Source organism: Dermochelys coriacea, chromosome 2 (genome assembly GCF_009764565.3).
Source record: "Dermochelys coriacea isolate rDerCor1 chromosome 2, rDerCor1.pri.v4, whole genome shotgun sequence".
NCBI classification, from domain to species: Eukaryota; Metazoa; Chordata; order Testudines; family Dermochelyidae; genus Dermochelys; species Dermochelys coriacea.
The window spans coordinates 40216797-40236494 of NC_050069.1; the positions used below are offsets into that span (position 1 = coordinate 40216797).

General features: G+C 37.5%; 1 protein-coding gene across 12 annotated transcripts in view; it reads right to left on the minus strand.

The window, feature by feature from the left end:
- VPS13B (vacuolar protein sorting 13 homolog B) overlaps positions 1-19698 on the minus strand; it is a 921736-nt gene that overhangs the window by 319184 nt on the left and 582854 nt on the right. For 8 of the 12 annotated variants that reach the window (XM_038388370.2, XM_038388367.2, XM_043507535.1 and 5 more), the window contains exons 27-30: positions 18566-18680; positions 16391-16532; positions 12612-13020; positions 6924-7041 (exon numbers count right to left, since the gene is read on the minus strand). In XM_038388370.2, the coding sequence (XP_038244298.1) occupies positions 6924-7041; positions 12612-13020; positions 16391-16532; positions 18566-18680 (784 nt within the window). Of the gene's footprint in view, positions 1-6923; positions 7042-12611; positions 13021-16390; positions 16533-17124; positions 17192-18565; positions 18681-19698 lie in introns of those variants that run through there. The other 4 variants (XM_038388371.2, XM_043507536.1, XM_043507541.1 and 1 more) reach the window with 2 other exon arrangements.

Genomic DNA, 19698 nt, shown 5'->3' on the forward strand with positions numbered 1-19698 from the left:
TTGGCCCTCGGACACCACTGCTTTAAACTGTTGTCATTTATCCTCCAACACATCATCAATAAATTGCATTACCTTAGCATAATTTTTGTGGTCTTATTTTGCTAGGAGCGCCGCATAGTTCACTATTCTAAATTGCAAATGGGAAGAAGAATCCACTTTGTGACCAAAGGAGTCCAGTCTCTTGTTATCTTTGTCCGATGGAGTGGACCGGAAGTGTTGATATTTGTTTTTCTGATTGGCTGCGTCGATTGCTAGCGAATTAGGTGAGGGGTGTGTAATATAGGAACTCAGAATCCTTAGATGGGACAAAATATTTGCGGTACAGTCTCTTGTTAGTGAGGGTTATTATGGCAGGGGTCTGCCAAATAGTTTTAGCAGGTTCCATAATGTCTCCATTAATTGGTAGGGCTATTTTGGAGGAGGTCATAGCTTGCAGGATGTCCGTAAGCTCATGGTGTATTTCAGGTACCTCCTCCAGGGTAATCTTGAGCTCCTCCGCTACTCTTTTAAACAACTCTTGAAAGTGAGTGAGCTCATCGGAAGTGGGAGGTGATGGTGGGGTCACCGTGGCGTCTTGTGGTGTTATGGCTGTAGGGGAGGTGTGCAGTGCAGTGTCCTCTGCAGGAGTGGCAGCCACTTCAGGTCTTATCTGGGTTTCAGTGTAAACCGTCAGTGGGGAGGGTCTGACAGCTTTCCTCCGGGGAGCCTGTGGAACACCTGAGTGTGGTGTGGTGTAGTCCATGAATCCCAATGTGGCCATTGCACCGGGGGAGGCATGGTCCCATCCAGGGATTTCCATACTAGTGTGGATAGCCATGAGGATATGGCGATCGTGCTGTAATGTGTCTTCCAGTTGCAGGTAACTGAATCTGGGGAGAGTATTGAGAGGAAATCATCTGTTCATCGAATTCCTCTTCCTTATCCTCCCACACCTTATTGGAGGGGCTTGAAGTAGTAGGGGGGTACTGAAGGTAGAGCACTAAAGGTCTTGGTGAGAGACTGATGCCAAGAAGAGGAGAGTCAGGAGCATGGGACACCCTTAATTCCTCTGGCTGTAGAAAGTGCAGTGGAGCTAACTGAGCAGGAGTCAGTGCTGGTGTAGCTGGTAGAGACAGAGTCTGCTGGGGCAGCTGCTGGCGCACCGAAGGGTGTCCCAGGGGCACAAGCTGGCTCCATGGAGTAGGAGCCCCTGTGGTAGGCACAACAAAGGAAGCTGGAGAGCTCAGGGGGGTTGATGCTGAGAGCGGCGGCTGGAAAAGCGGAGCTGCAAGATCAAAGGACGGTGCCGCAGCTGCCTCTTGTACCGTTGGGACCATGGCAGCTCTTGGCACCATAGTAACAGGGGTGGCTGAAGGAGAACTGAAAGAGATGGGCAACTGGAAGCCCTGAGCCTCGGCACCATGTAGTGGCTCACGGTCAGTGCCTAAGGTGCCTGCCGCGTTGAAGGTGCTGAGCCATGGAGCTGGGGTTATCTGAGATCGGAGAACCGGTTTTAACTTTTTCCCTGAGAAACGGCTCATGAGGGGAGAGGAAGCTGGCCATTTCTTTGCTTTTGCTTTGCCTCTGGAGGGTGTTATAGAGGTTTGCTGGCCAGGGTCAGACGCAGGTCTGAGGGAGTTTTCTAGGAGCAGCATTTTAAGCCTGAGCTCCCTGTTCTAGCAGGTCCGCGCTTTCAATTGGTCATAGTGGATGCATTTTGGGGGTACACGAGACTCCCCCAAACAACGTATGCACTGTGAATGCCCGTCCAAGATGGGGATGGCATCCTTATAGGAGATGCATCTCTTGAAGCCTGGGGAGCCAAGCATGTCCGAAACTGCGGAGGTGTTTTTTTTTTTTTAAGAAATAAATGTAACAGTTAATATAACTTATCTAAGTAATAACTCTAATGACTGAAACTATTTAACTAAACTGAGAAACAAACTAACTAGCTAATGTCAAAGAGCACTGCTGAACTCTAGCTGGGGACGGTAGAAAAGGAACTGAGGAGCCCGGGCTGTGCACGCGCTATTAGAACACTGATAGCTCGAGAGGCAGGCACAGCATGTGCACAGCCTATAGGGGTAGTGCTGTAGAAACTTCTGATCAAAGGCGCTGGGACGCACCTTAACCTGAAGTGGAGTACCCAGAGGGACATCTCTCGAAGAAGAAGTTGAGTAAATAGGAACAAGGGAGTGAGGAAAATTCCTGCTGCTCCTGAGAGCTGGTTTCATCCCAAGAACTCCTGCCCTGCTTCCCCTAGCCTATCTGGCAGAGGAGGGGGATTCTCTAGTACTGGTGCTCTTGGTTGGTCTCAGAGGGGAGAGTCCCAATAAGAAAGGCTTTCTCAATAAATCAGTCTCCATATGACAAATAATTGTGAAGCAAATCTAAAGCATTTTCCATGTTTGTTTTTGCTTTTTGTAGTAGTCATAATCACCACCCACAATTTTGTATTTAATAAATTCCAACAAAGTATTAAATTCTAATATTTTGGAACACATCCTAAACCCACCACAGAGTCTGAGTAACAAGATCATGTCAGTGTTGCTAATTCCATGAATTTAAAAATCATGAGTCAGATCCCAGTAAATGATATGGTCTTTAAAAAATAAATAAATCACATTTTTTTCCTACAGTCTTCGGATTCCTTTCATCTTCAGAGAAAAGTCTCTCACTCTAAACTGTGTTATCAGACAGGTCAAAATTAAATCTTTAATACATGCACAAAAATATGGCCTTCCTGTTCACTGATTAGAGGCATCTCCATTTACCCTGTCCTATGCCCTAAAGGTGTAGGGAGCTGCCATTCTATCTCTGTTTATTGTTTTCCATATATGGGATAGGCAGCAGTTGCACTCACATTCTCACTCCCAGTCCTGTCCCCCCCAGTTTATTGCTGACATACATTCTCCCTCATTTCTTCTGACATCTATAAAGGTTATGCCATGCTGTCCAGCTTAGAGCACCCTGTAGCTTCAGTCCCATTGACTTGAATGGAAGATGGTGGCCATTTTCTTAAAGGGCAAAACTTTATGAGCTGGAATGCAGACACCAGAAATTCATAAGAAATCTTAAAAAAAAAAAAAAAAAAACCACCATCCTCCCACACACATATATCTCAGAGGAAAGGTAGGCATTGCCCCCCTTTTGGAGGCAGCAAATTGTATAATAATACTTATTTTAAAAGAGTCTGCTTTTTGGTGTTGTGTAAATTTATCCTATTTGTTGTATCTCATTAATTGGTTTAAAAGAAATTAAACCCTTCATTTATGCAATTTAAGTATATTAAAGATAAAATATTTTGAGAGGAAATCATTAATTTGGGATCTCTGTTTTATATGATAAAATAAAAACAGAGTCATTTTGTTAATTATGTTGCTTGCTAAATGCCAATATTCATGTGGGGAGATGTTTGCATCCAAACTTTCAAGGTGAGTTGCTTCTCCATGATCCCTTTTTTGAATTTAGTTTTCTCTCCAAGTTAAACAAGAAAGCTGTTTTCCAATACGGAGAGTTTCTAAATGTGAGGAGAAAATTCTTCTTCATGAGGAACACTACAAAAAATGACACTAATTCCATGTGGTTGCAGCACAGACCTAAACAAAAGACTGTTTAAACCAAAGTGAGACCACAAATTAAAAGGCTGTGTCTCCCCACTCCCATAACACTGTAAAGACAGTGGTTCAGACAATGATTTATTTTCTTACATTCTATTAAAAACAGTAGTAATAAATTGAAGCAGGGGGAAGGATGGAAAGAGGGGGAAGAAGCCATGTTTGGATTATTAAGATTCTGCAGCAGATAAATCTCCAGTAATCAACAGACTTTTTATATTTTTAAATGTTCTATAATGGACACTACATTACATATGTTGAAAATTATATTTATTATCCATTTTTAAACAAAATGTGTGCGTTAAGTTTTATGGCTTTATTGTTTGCTTTTTGTTTTGCATTTGCTTTTTGACAACCCCTGACTAACATTTGGATTCTCCAGTCACACACGGTTGTCATCTAACACTATTCCGCACAGGCTGTGGCCCTTCCAGATAGTGAGAATCTGGTCAGGTAATGAAATCTAGTCTCTGGGCAGCAGAAGGTTGAAGCTGAACCAACATAATCATAAATGCCTTACTTTTATTCTTTTCTAGCTTCCACCCATGCCCTAATTATACAAAGTCTTTGTATTATCCTCCTTTCCACCAAGAGTTTTGAAATGAGCTCCCTTCTGAATTCTAGCAGCTGCTACTGTTGAATGAAGACTGAGTATATCCTCGCCACAATGCTCCCAAATCTATGTCATGCATGGGAACACAGACTGAATTCTGAACTCCCAATTAGAAATGCAGAAAATTTACCACTGTGCCACAAAGCTGGCATTCTAAAACTTTTGATGTTAAAAATTACTTCATTTATTTTGATAGAGTGAAATTTGCTATGGCTTGCCTCAACAGTTCAAAACATTTTTTAAAGAAAAGCAGGATTGGAATCTCATATACTATAATTTTGCCAAGTGTCCTTAAGAATATAAGTACGGCCATACTGGGTCAGACAAAAGGTCCATCTAGTCTAGTATCCTGTCTTCTGACAGTGGCCAATGCCAGGTGCCCCAGCAGGAATGAACAGAACAGGCAGTCATCAAGTGATTCATCCCTTGTTGCCCATCATTTCCTTTATGAAAATTATGCCCCAAAAGATTTTTAAAAATTATTGTCAATAATATAGTTGCATAATTAAGAGAGAAAAGATATGCCTTTCACCTATGTTGTGAAATAAGATTGAGAGTGAATGAAGCAGATATGGGAAAACTGCTGGAGACTGCAGACGTTGCTGAGGAGAACATTACTGCACTGAGAAGTGTGACGCTGTGTATAGGGTCAATGATTTAATCAGTGACAGTCAGATAGATAAAGGATGTTTGTGATCCAACACTTCTTTTCGTCCTACCCAATTTTACCTCAAATTCCCTTAGTCTGTTGTGTTATATCTCGGCTTTTTAATGACTTGCTTGTTAGAAAAAACGTATTTAAAAATATCTAAAAACTTAGCAGCACAAAACAAAAACAACATTCTGAGTTGTAGAACTGAGAGAACCAAATATATGTTGCCAAAAGCTAGTCTAGTGCAGTGGTTTTCAACCTGTGGTCTGCAAACCTCTGGGGATCTGCAGACTATGTCTGAGGGGTATGTGAAAAGTTCCCGTTAACATAGAACAGTGGTTTTCAACCTGTAGTCCGCAGACTCTTGCAGATCTGCAGATTATGTCTAAGATTTCCAAAGTGGTCTGCACCTCCATTCAAAATTTTTCAGGGGTCCACAAATGAAAAGGGACCATTGGTCTAGTGCATTATAAACCATCAACTTAAGACAAAGCTTCAGGACCCCTAATCATCGGACTGAACTAGTGACTACTAGTTCTGGAAATGTGATGTACTGCACCCACAGAAGCAAAAGCACTGGACCAGATTCTCAGCTAGTATAAATTGGTGTAGCTTCACTGACTTCAGTGGAGTTATGACAATTTACGCCAGCTAAAAATCTGGCCCATTTAGTCTTTAATGTCTATGTAAGGAGTGCCACATGCCCACTATAACAGCCAGCACTGGAGATTACATTATTGAAACTAGATCTTGCAGGTTCAAATTTATGTTAGGGAAATTTTTTTAAATAGTTTTTAGATAGGATAGGATAGGAACAGAAGAAGAGAAGACAGTAGGATGTAGTTTTGATTTTGCTCCTCACAAACTAATTTAGTGGGTGGGGGGGATTGTGAGATCGGAGGAACCATAGAGACAGAAGCCAGTACATTTGTGAGAGAGTGGGAACTGGTTCAGACCTTCTCATTGAAAGCAGTCACTGGCAACAGGACACAAAGAACTTTCACAGAAGGGATCCTAATATGATAATAGTCACAGCCCATTTAATATAAGGAATAAGCTACTAGTGACAAACATATGAGCAAATACAATAATTCAAATATTTTCAAATGGAAATTTGACAAGTATTTGGAGAAAAAAAGACTGCCTTATAATTTCTCGATGAACAGAAGAGACAAGGAGCTGGAGAAATTTCATGGTTTCCTGCCATCCTAAAAATTCCTACACTTGACAAAGTAAAATTGCTGTCATTTTCTAAGCAGTAAATGTTTTACTGCTGGGAAAAGATTTTGACGTTTGTAACTTATGTTGAAGTGCAGTATGAAGCACTTTTCAAACAAAAATATTGCCACATCTGAGCAACAGACCAACAGGAAGTATAAGACACTTGTTCATCTGTATTTCTGTAACTTTTCTCACTTGGTATTATTTGCAACCATACTTTCATGTCTGGCATCAGAGCCAACTCTACTAAATATCATACATTATTTTTTATCATGTTGATTACATATGTTTGCCAGTTTTGCTGCCTAAATATGACTAATGAGGTTTGCACATACTCAATGACACAATCCAGAGCATGACATTTTTGCAGAAAAGGTGTTTACTGTGAAATGTCTCTTTAGAATTTGCTCTCCTTTACAGCTTTGATCCACATGACATCAACAGTCCAGCATTTTGAATGAGTGTTTACCATTTACATAGTGAGTATCTATCACTTTCACACTACACTGCTATTAAGAGCTATGCTAGTTACAAACAGTCCCTTTTCTTCTTAGGTGATCTGAGTTTTCGCTACATAAAACCAAGTCTCTTAAAATGCTTTCATCTGTGATCTTTACTTTCATAATGACCTGATATTTAAATTCTGTTATGCATCAACACTTCACAGAAATACTTGATATGTCTGAATTGATTTGAAAGTCTGCAAGTGAAGAAAATAAAAAATACCTGGTTTTGAATATCAAAAGTACTTTTACAGGCTGTATGGACCAAGTTTTATTGATCAATTAACTTCCCCTACAAATGAAATATTTGTGAGTTTAAATATAAGAAAAATACTTACTGGTAAATATCTTTTCTGAGTACAGCTCTGCTAAGAGGGTTGTCAGCCTGGGGAGCCATAGAGACAGAGCCAATCTTGAGAATCAAAGTGTCTTCTTTTATTGCCTGATTAGCTTCAGCTAAGGAGAGAGAAAACATGCATCTGTTTTATAAGTGAGTGTGTGCACAGAGGTACATGGCAGACATATATAAAAGATTGTTTATTAAGAATCTCTGAATCAGACTACGTACTAAGGATTCAATCCAGCAAAAAATTATGCACAAGAGTTACTACTTGCGCAAATAACCCCATTGCAGTCAATAGCACTATTATGAAGATATACAACAGAGAAGGCTGTGACTTGGTGCCCAGTTTCCCCGTAGAGTTCTGTCTTGCACTTAAATCATAATCTGTGACCTCTTGCTCTACCTTGAGCTATCTTATTTTAAGAATACCTTTTCAAAAGGATATTGATTCCAACAGATTTTCGTATTCTACAGCTGCTTCCCTATGTACACCCTACTGAAGCATATACATATCTAAAATGTTAAAATATTACTCAGCGTTATGTTGTGGACTCCTTTGGAAGGTATGAATCAAAAAATGCAAGATTTTACAATCTCACCATACAATAGCAGATCTTTTACCAGTTATCCCTGGAGCACACCTTACTGATTGCAACAAACATGATAAACACAAAGATAGCAAGATTGGGCTGAGTGGTGTGCAATATATATTCAGCACAGCATATAATACCCTACACACTGTGAAAAAATAAAAAGATGTGATATGTATTTGTGAAAAAGTCTCTTTTGTGGCATTCTCAACTGCTATAATGAAAAACCTCTGCTTTTTACTTTGTCTAAATTAGGTTTTATATTTTAGCCAGATGAAAAAAAGTTTACTTTAAATGAATGCTGAATTAGATATAAAACCAGAACTCTTCTGAGAAAAAAAATAGATTCTATTGCTCATAGTACACTGAAGTTCCATAGCTCTCTTGCATCACCACTGAAAAAAAATTGTGTTCTATTTCAACAGCCACAAAGACTTGCATTAGGTATTTTGCAGCACTTCTACTTTGAAGAATTTTATGGCAATTGGGAAACTGCCAGTAATATCTTAAGTATATGACTGAGCATGCTCATAGAGTTTCCCACTCCATCTTCAGTATTATACATATTACATACATTACACACATCAACCCAATTAATATGTAAGTACTTAAACCCAGCCCATTTTACCATCTGTGACCACCCAGTAAGATACTTCAGATATCTTGTTCTGTAAGTAAATATTCAGCCACAGAAGAGAGTTGAAGTACTTTACGAAATAATGCATTGCTTGATGTGGAAAGAACTAGTCAGCCCTCAGCTTTTTTATTTTTGAATGGCTTCTACAGACCAATTCATTTCTTGGTGAATCAGACAGCCACATTCTGAGGCCCTGCTCTGTAGTCTGGAAATATAATTTTTGTGAACGGATCTCAGGGATCATAGAATTCTGGGTAATACAGAAAAAACGACATAATGCAAGATGCAGCAAAGTAAACCGCTGAGTGATAGTACAAATGATTTGCTTGCAGGAAACCTGTCTACCCAAAAATCAGAGCCCAGATCCTTCAGTCCTTAATCAGAGCAAAATGATGCTCATTTGTTTTGGTTGCAAGCACTGAAGGGGGAATTTTTAAATACCTGCAAAAACCATTTTCTGCCAATAACTTTTAACCAAAATCAAATAGTTTTGATTTTTTTTTTACTAAGCCTAAATATTAGACTTAAACTACCTACTGCTGGTGTTGAATTAACATAATGTGCTTTAAAATGTCTGTGGGAGAAAGAGGGAAGGATATTAAATGTGTTTTAAATATTATTTTTAAGGTTTTGGGTGGCAGATCCCCATGCTAAGTATTGCATTTTCTCTCTTTCTCAAATCTTTTTTATGCTAAGGACTTTAGAATACTGAACAAAAGTGGTTCTGGGTCTCTTGTTTCCAGTATTTGTCACTTTAATCATTTATTACAGTGCAATAAATAGAACCCTACTCAGTAGTCTCAATTTTACTCGGGTCACCACCGCACTTTTGCTGAAAAACATGACACTATTTGTGAGCAAGGGTAGGCAAAAAAAAGTAGCACTTGAGAAAGTCATCGTCGTCTTTTTTTTTTTTTTAAACAAGGGTTTGGATATTGGTAAAAGAAACAAAAGTGTGTAAATGTATTCAGTACTATTAGTACATCCAACACTTGCAGCTTACCTAGCACAAAATGTACCAAAGAGTAATGCAATGTCACATGGTTTAACAAATTAAATCTTTAACATATATAGAGAGTACCATACTAATCAATATTTTGATGCGTCTATGTTGGGGGGTAGAGGTGATTTATGTTCTGATTTACCGATGGAGAATACACCTCTTAACTCATATTCTGCCACACATACTCTCCTCAACTTTTCAGGGGAAATCTTCTATGTGGAAACTATAATGAATAAAACCATGGTTGCCTGTTTATCTATTTCTAAAGCTCTCAGTAAGAATGTATATATTACACAATGAATGCACCCTGGGACAAATTTATTATAGATATATATGTCATAAGGCCCCTCACATTCATTTTTGTTTTCATCTACCCCTAGTGCTGTACAACTGTGCTCACTGGCAAAGCACTCACTTGATTAATACGTGGGAAAGCTAATCTTGTACTTTTGTATCCTTCATATGAGGTTTTTTTAAATAATTAGTTTCATTCTTTACCTGGTCTGTTAGATGCATTAAACTATATTTCATGAGTACATAAAAACTCATTTTGCTCTTTTGTTAAATTAGATGACTATAAACGTACTGCAAAAGTAGAAAACAGAAGTTACAGTACATAAAGTAAGGTGCCCTACTGCAATTGTTATGTTTTAGGATTTTTTAAACAGATATTTTAGCAGTAATTCTTAAATGTTTATGTAATCCAGCTGTTACACAGCCTAAAGAGCTAAATTCTTTGTTTAGCATCGTGCTTGCACTTGGTGAAGCTTTTCATGCTTTTTGGTATTTAATGTTAAAAAAGAGATTTAACCCTCAAGAATAATGGCACAATTAAATAAAACGTTTTTATATAATTTATGTAGGCTCCAGAATGCAGAGTCATACACATGTACATTAACTTCATTAATGTAAGTAGTCCTACTGAATTCAGTGGGACTACTATGAGTGTTAAGCTGTGCCATGTTTTCAGGATCAGGGCCCTAGACTGTAAGTATTTATAATACAATATATAACATCAACATTCATTTTTGTAACACCTTTAACTTTCCTAGTATTAGAGAGACTGTCTTGTACAACATTTGTTTCAGTGTAATGATGTCCTTAGATATAGAGGAGTGAGAAAAAAATTATGATCAACATGAAAAGTGCAATATTACAGCATGTCAGCTTTGGGGATCACCAAGTCCAGCATGAGACTTGCTAGAAAACACCTCTAATCTGGTTGTGCTACTGAAATAACTATCAAAGAAACATATGACACTTTGAACATTTTGTGCTGAAGAAAAGAAAAGTTACATTGAATTTTTAAAAAGAAAACAGGCATCAGTGGTTACACAGGCCTGTGACTAATAGATGTCTTAACTGATGGCAAAGGAAAGATCAAACATATTTTAATAGTTAACTTATGAAACATTTAGAGAAAATATGGCCAATATAGTACTACCATGTAGCATATTAATTTAAAATGTCATATTGAAATAGCAACTTTTTTTGGTATACTGTAATGACCTGAAACTAATATATGAACACCTCTTGCAGATGGACTATACACTACAGAGGCCTTCAAAAGCAGTTAAAATCCTAATATTTAAAGGGCCACTGTTAATTTAAAAACAACAGCTGGTCATATTCAAGCCTTGGCCTTTGTTACTGTCTCTAGACTTCAGGGGCAAGGAGACCTCAATGTCCTCATTCAGAAGTACCTGAGTTTAGAAAGGGTTGGGGTGAAAGAAGAAAGAGACGGAAAGGGTCTGGCACTGACCTTCAAATTTTCCTGAAACTCCTGAAATTCTAGTTTTGGGGGTTAGTTTGTTCTGTTTTTATTTTAATAAAGTTTTAACTCTTTCGGCCATTCTTTATACATGCATATGTGTTTACAACCTCCATTCAAGCTTACCCACAGCAGTTCTGCTATTTGTAATTGCTTGAAAACGTGGATAGCTCAGGGTCAGTCTTTCTTTCTTTAAGCCAGCCAGAGCATTTTTTATAAATGTAATTTTAATGAAGTGCAAAGCTACAGATGTTGCAAAAACATATTCTTTAAAAAATTTCCTTGACAGCATGCCTCAGACTCCCTTCCCAGAAGAACGATAACTCTTCCTTGCCAACAAAGCCATTCTAATTTTATCTGACTGTATTTCTGCCATTCCCAGTTGGAAAATTGTAGAGGTTGTTGGCAAAAAAATAATCCAACTAAACTCACTCTGTCTGCACCTCTTGTTGTTAGGTTATGTGAAAATTTAAACTCTACCCTCATGGGTTTAGATTGTGTATTATTTGCAGATAATGGCAACAAACCATACCTATATGACTTATGCAAACATAGCATTATATCAGTAATACATTTTATTCCTTTCTCAGAAGGGTAGTTGACAGTGGGAGTACAGTACTTGTAACTATATAGTCTCTAGCTGCCTGTAGGTGTACTTTTAATGTTAATGTCTTTCTATGTAGATGTACGAATTAAAAGCATGAGTATAAATATAATAAATATATTTTGTGGTGGGCATCAAGCCACTTAATGTGGAGACTTAGAGTAGTGGTTTAACTGAGCACAAGGCTTTTACACCCTCCATCTTTCTAAGTACCCATCCATCTGCCCAGCTGTCTGAGGGCTTGTCTAACTTGAACATTTAGTTTGTGGCAAGCTGAGATGTGAATCTACTTTGCATTAGCCTGCCATAGACTGACTGACTGTGGACTAATGTGCATTAACAATTTGTTAATGATTTTTGATCTAGTCCTCTTTGAAATGGGACTAAATCAAGGCACATTAACAAACTATTCATGCTATCAGCAGGGTCCACACAGACAGTTAGTCTGCAACAGGCTAATTCTGGGATAAATTCACACTCTAGCTTGCTACAAACTGAATGTTTGTGTATGTAAGCCGGGAGGGTTTTCAGTAGTTTCCTACCATAAGGTCCTATTCCTGCAAATGGATCCATCTGACCTAGGTGGATACTTTGTACCAGCATGGACACCTGATAGCCTCAAAGGGGGTCAGTGCTGGCACAAGAGTCAACTCTTGCAGATCTAATTGCAGATTCAGGGCTTAAGTTCTCTCCATGCAACTCCTGACCAACTCCTTTAACAATGACATTCACAGCCCAAACACTATGGAGAGACAAAGGTAAACCTCCAAAGTAACTGTTTCTATAACTCTTAAGAAATCTACTGTGTATCATATTAATTTTATTTTCCATCTCTGTGTCTTACAGTATGAGAGCCCCAAGGACATTGCTAAATATGCCATTATCACAAGCAGCAGTGAGATAATTGAGATAGAACCTTTTGGTCAAAGGGACTAGATTTCCCTATAATTCACCTGTCTAGAGTGCAAAGAAACTTGCTTAAGAGATCTGTTTCATCTTGTGATGTTTAACCCTCACCAAAGAGTGTGGAGGAAGTAAATGTTTCACATAATAAATATATTCATACAGTACATAGTACCTCCTGTATCATGTTGACTTTCCTCAGTTTTGGGAAAGAAGACTCTGATTACACCTGTGTTGATATAAATCAGAGGTAAGTTCCGAGATGTTAGAGTATGAGTCCTCATAGGTTGGCCAGGTGATTTGCTTTTCTCTTTTTGATTCCTTGGCAGCCTTGCTTGAAATATACTCGCAATTGCATTAAGCAAAGGGAAACATAGGACAACATCAAATGCCTGAGCAGAAAGAAGGATCTCATGAAGAAAATGAGGAGACCCATCACTGAGACCTTCAGATAACTTATGGAAAGTTCTTCGTTCGTTTCTTGATATCAACTTGTGCCGGACATTTTTTGTCACAGCCTTTGTATAAGTGAGAGAGAGAAATCCGTGTTGTTGGTGTGAGCCATCTAAAAGTTTTGCAGTTGTCTGTTCCAGGAAAAAGAAATAATAATGAAAACTGCTGTAAAGAGAACAGGTTAAATATCTTAAACAGAGATTAATATTATTTCTTTATTAGCTCATCTTTTCAGGGTTATTTTTGGTGGGGGGGGGGGAGACACGGGCTTCTTACTTTCTCCAAACAACAAAGGAAAAGGATTATTTAAATTTTTAGAAGGGCCATCTACCTCACATTATGACCAAACGTTATCACAGCACAGCCCAATGTAAACTGGAACTGCTGAATATTTTAGTGAAACTAAACATTAGTTTTTTTCTGTTCATCTGTGCTGTACATAAACCATTGAACACAGCCTGGTAGCTTAATATCCCTCAAATACTACTACCCAAAATATTTCTTGCACTTCAGAAAGTCAAAATTTACCAAAAATATGTTAAAAAATTGTGCATAAGCTTACAATTATCTACATTCCATTACCCCTTCTTCATTTTAGAGAGTTTATTATTGCTTTCATTCCCTCTGTGGGGAACCATCACTCTGTACCACCGGTGGCAAGATAACTTTGTACTTCAAATTTCTCCTGCAGAACACCCGTAATACTAACTACCACACCCTATACACTAAATAATTCATTTCAATACTAAAAAAAAACCTTTCAAAATTTATTACATTATTCTTCAGAAATTTGCAAGATTTCTTTACACAGAGGGAAAGATTTTCTAAGGCACATTTGGAAGTTAGATGCCTAACTCCCATTGGCTGTCAGAGTGTATTAGGCTACTGACATCTGTACCTTTGAAAAATCTCCTCCAGTATCTAGATTAAACATTCATTTCTGACTGAAAATTGACCTTGATTGAGCTACTGCAAAAGTTGAGAATTTTAAAATAAACTAATAAAACAAATTAAACAATTTTAACAATAAAGGAAAGCAAATAAAATCAAATTGGTTTTGACATAATATTATATATCATTATGTTAATAGTGTTTAATCACTCAAGCATAAGTATAGCAACTGCATTTTGTAAACAGAGTAGATGTTTCTTTCAACATTTTCAGATTTTATTTATTCAGAATCAATAATTGTCTAAAATTTTTAAAAAGAAATTTAGTCTCTAAGGTGCCACAAGTACTCCTTTTCTTTTTGTGAATACAGACTAACATGGCTGCTAGTCTGAAACCTTTAAAATTTTTTATAAATGTAAGCACTAACTTCTTATATAAATGTAATTAGTATTTGAAATGCTGAGAAGCTGAAAGATCATATGATTAAGTGAATTGTAATCAATTAGTAAGTTAGCTTTCACTCTTATTAGAACAAATTTAAACAACTAGAATAAGTAAAAGAATGATGGACATATTCATGACAGAAAATAAATCAAATGGAACAGAACTTCCACTAACACAAAAATATTTCATATAATCTGTCATACCACTAAAGATAAAGGGTCCGTGCTGTAACCTGCTCAGGTCTCTACTCCCATTAACTTCAAAAAATACAATCATACAATTTTTCTAGCAACTCCCATTAACTTCAATGGGAGTTGCTAGAAAAATTGTATGATTGTATTTTTATTAATTTTTAAAATTTTTCATTTCTGTGAATATGAGAGACTGAATACATAAGGCTTGTCTACATCAGGGAAAAGCCCACACTAGCTACTCTGTTCTAACTTCCCTCATGGACATTTGTACTGCACACCAAGAGTATCTTTGTGCACATTAGTTTAATACACTTCAGAAGCGTACTAAGGAAAACTGCCTGAAAGCACTCTTAGGCTATGATTACACTTATGGCGGCATGCAGAGTATAAACATTGCATGTCCTCCCAGCACAGGTATAAATTTCAGTGTGGATGGTGAAGCACTGCTTCCACCAAATGCATCCGATGAAGTGAGCTGTAGCTCATGAAAGCTTATGCTCTAATAAATTTGTTAGTCTCTAAGGTGCCACAAGTACTCCTTTTCTTTTTGCGAATACAGACTAACACGGCTGCTACTCTGAAACCAGAACCTTAAGGTATGTACCTTACGCGGCTTTCCACATGCCCAAGCAGTGCCTCCCATCGCTACACTGCTATTTTTAGCAGTGTACTGTCCCACTGCCAGAACCTTTTTGTGCTGCCTCCCTCCTGCCAGAGCCTTTCATTGCTCCTAGTAGCTACGCACTTCAGTGTGAATGCAGCCTGCTTTTTACTGAGAAGTGTCACTACATGTACCCTACACGCCACCAAAAGTGTAGACATGTGTAGTGCGCAGTAAGGCACCCCAACAGTTCTGGGTTTTGTGGGTCTGTCTGCTTTAACCCACAAAACCCCTGTCCTGGTTGAAGCAGCTCCTATCCTGCAGGGCTTGCTTGGCTCAGCTCCCTGCTCTAGGAGTTACGACTGGGCCCCTGGCATCGCAGTATTGCTCAGGTTTGGCCTAGCCCCCCTGATGGTGGTGAGGCCAGGCCAAATTTGCGTGATCCTGTGCGAGAAGTTACAACATCACTTACTCAAATTTGGCCTGGCCATCTCAGCTTCAGGGGAGTAGGGCCAAATCTGAGCAGCACTGCGACACCATGCACCAGGAGCCAGGTAGCAATGCTCGAAGTAGGGAGCCTAGCCAAGCCTAATAGGCATCCAGGTTAGCACATTTTGGCCCTTTATGCTTTTTTTGGTATTACTTCTAGGTCACTTTAAGTTTTCTGCTTGCTCATGACTATTAATCAAATAGGTAAAAGGCCATGCAAGAGAAACAGTTAAGTAACTCATACTTTACTTGCTGGCTGAGACTACTGTAATGTTCTGAGACTTTCAAGGAATTGTGACCATATGAATGGTTTTCTATAATTATTGTACATATTGTAAATAACATATGTGAATAAATTAGTTTAAGGCATAGCTTAGTTACATAAAGTAATTAAAGGCATTGGGAATATCATTACAGCCACCACAAACAAGATACAATATATAACACTGGCTTTTGCGCACACATTGGGCCTCAATCCAGCAAACACGTCCATACATGCTTATCTTTAAAGTATCTGAGCAGTCTCACTGATTTCAATGGGACTACTCACATGCCTAGGCTTACGCATGTGCCTAAGTACATCGTGCGATCAAGATCTTAGTTACTTTAAATGAGGCTTTCTAGCTTTGCCACTTTACCAAATAGCAGTGGTGTAGATTTCAGAGGAAACAAAAGACACTGCTTCCCAGGCCCAGGCAAAGGAATTTGACAATTGTTGCCAGAGAATAAAAAGGGAGTAAAACAGATAATAAATATATTCAGTACTGAGAAAATATAAATGACAAATAATGGGAAGAAACTAATGACATTTGAGATTTTTTTTCTCCTACTTTTGTTTGTTAATGGAAGTTCTGTACTATAAGTTTTAAAAGGATTTCTTACAGGAGGAAAGAAGCCAGAGAAATTACTGAAAGGGTCCTGCTTGCTGACGGGTCGAACCAACAAGGTACGTCTGTTCAGCTTGTCAGTACAGGAAAGGAATACACCTCCGTATTGCCCCAGAGACCAACAGTCTTCCCCAAGGCTTGAGGTGATGCACAGACAGGAGGAAAAAGACAAAAAAGAAAAACAAAACAAAACAAAAAAGCCATAAGCCAAAAAAAGTAGAATTTTAAATTATGCTGAAATTTGCATAGCTCTGCACAGCTGTGAGACATAGCATGTGTCACACACACCTTCTGAAATGCCCAAATTCAAGGAAATCAAAAGAAAAACTGGTGTGAAAAATATAAATTTGAAAAACTGTAATTTATGGGAAAGAACAACCCAACCAAGAGGTCATGGAATTAAAATCTAATAGAATTCTGCACACAAAACAGACTTAGCACTTGATTTTCTCAGAATTAAAAATTCAGCAAAAAGCTTTATTAGCATGGAAGAGGATGATTACAAGAACAAAAAAATTGAGAAAGGAAAACAGTATCCAATTACATTTCAAATTTAGAGTACTTGTTCATAAGCACAAAATTGGTTATGAAGTAGTAAAATTATGTTTTGTATTATAATTCTTGCAATCATTCTTCTGAACATGTCTGAGAACAAAGAAAAATTATATTGTTTAAGTTTTAGAACAGAGTTATTTTGTTAAGCATCTTATTCCAGTACAAAAATCTCACCACAAGTTTTTCTTTGCATTGTAGAAATATTCCTTCAGAATGTCCTGACTGCCAGCCTTCCCCTGGTCTGGAAAACAGAATGTTCACCTTATCTGTTCTCTGCATTTGGTTTGAGTCCACAGAATTTAGTCATATATAGAGTGTACTTTGAATAGTTTATGAATTGAAACAAGATTTGACAATGCAATTATGTTAAGTGGAGTAACTTAATAACCTGATAAAACTTAAGCAAAGAAAGAACACTACTAAGTTGGAAGGAAACTCTGGAGAGTTTGAAGCTTTAGACTATTCAGAACAAAGAACCTCTCAAGCCTTTCACAGAACCTGTGGAAAAAGTAACTTGTTAATAGTATGAGGGCTTGGTGTATGCTGCTATATCTAAAAGCATCATGGTATAGACTGCAACAGAAGTTTCTAGAAAGAAATTGTAAGGTTTGATTAATAATTGTTACAATACGTTCAAACAAATATATATTTCTAATTCAGAGAAAAGAAAGAAAATTCAGAATGGATCTACTTTTCATACACATCCTGTAGTGTTTGTTCATTGTACTAAGTCTCAAATGAATTGATAACTGAATTAAGGACAGAATGAGAGGTTTACACTGAATTTCCTTCCGATTGTTCTCATGGGAGACTTTCAAAAATGCCTATGGGATTTAGGAGTACAAGTCTCTCTGCAAGTTAGTAGGATTTGTGCTCCTAAATCCCTTAGGCACTTTTGAAATATCTCACCCTAATAAAAAATTTTAAAATATTTTAATGGATTATTTGTTGATTCTTCTCCCAGGGAAAGACACCAAAGAATTGTCCCATTTTCTCTTAATTACCATCTCCCACTTACCTCCACAGATTCTGCTTCATGACAACTCACCATTCAGCTGATGAAGACTATATGTGTCTCCCTCAGAGCTTGTCAAAGCTACTCTACTTATTAGATTAGCACCTGCTACAGTGGTAATGAACTCAGTTCCCTGCATTACAGTGCAGCTACTCCACAACAACAAAAACATCTCTTTTATTAGAAATTTCCTTCTGATGTCTTAAAAATAAACAACTTATCAAACAGGAGACATAAAAAAACTAGACATTTACTATTTGGTAGAGTAGAACTAATCACAGTGCAGTATTTGAGGCATTTCCCATTGTAAGCATTTGGACAACTCATTTAGTTCAACAAATACCAATTTTTAATAGTGCCACCCACAAACAAAATGTATTTCTCCCTTAAGACTGAAATGGCTTACCCTGTTTGCAAGCAAGTCTAATTCTGGTAAATTCTGATTATCAGTACTTATTGTTTAAAAAATATAGTTATGGCTTATTTCACTATATTCCACAATGATTTTTTAATTAAAAGTCAAATGATAATTCTATCAATGAAAAAAACTGCTTTCTTTTTTCAGAATGGAATTAATGTAGCATGACTTCCAGTAATTACCTGTTTCTGTAGTGGTCAATGTTGAAGCTTTCTATTTTACATTTGACTTTGGTGTATACATCTTGCACATCTACTGAGGCGCTGAGATCTTCTAATTCACTGACAACACAAATTTCTGCAATAACCAGCGATAATTAAAATTAACATCTATGAATTACAATCTCTAAATTTGTGTTATAAATAAAACACTGTTCATGAACTAGAAATGTGCCTGGGTCGCCACAATTTGTATTTGGATCTCTAATTCCCATCCTGCAAAGTTCAGGGCTTTTCACGTAGTGAATTTTTGTTCAAACATCACACAGACAGAAGCCAGTCACAAAACACAGATCCAGATTCAGAATCCAAACCTCTCTTAAAAATACTGAGACTGTTTTGGTTTGGGCTCAACTCTGCTGTAAAGCATACAACAGAAAGCTAGAACATCAAAAGAACTCAGAATGGAAAAATACCAATTAATCCGATACTACAGTGATGAATGCAGTATAAAAACCTGGATAGATTAGATAATTTTAGGCAGACCAGAGTTTAGCAGCTCTCAAAGATGTTTTGCAATCTGATTAGCCACTTCCAATGACTACAAGATGGATAACATCTCTTACTAAATCCTCCACATTTTGCTTAAATAGAAGTCAGCGCTGAAATACGAATAGTTTTCTCAGAGAAACATGTCTTTCCTATTTGTGATAATGCTGCTCCACTTAAAGTGTTACAAAGATCAAGTTAATATTTGTCACTTTAGGTGTCTATTTGATATAACAGTTCTGTGGAAAAATAGCATGTGATCATGTAATTAAAGATTATCATAAGGCACATGCGCAAAACTGGGTGAATTAAGGCTGCACAGCTAACTTTAATTTTGGGATTTCCTAATTGTTGAGTGCTTGACTTTGTAACCAACTTTAAAGTTCTTTTAACATTGTTTCTGTGTGTAATTATTTATATGCACAATAAGTATACATGGCTCTTTACATCTAACATCTGCAGGATAGGAATTTACAATCGAAGATCCATGAGAAGAGAGACAAATATGATTAATAAATACAATAACTCCTCCTCACTTACTGCTAAATAGACTCAGATTATGAAATAAAAATGGGCAAATGACATTAAAAAGGGACAGAAATTAGACA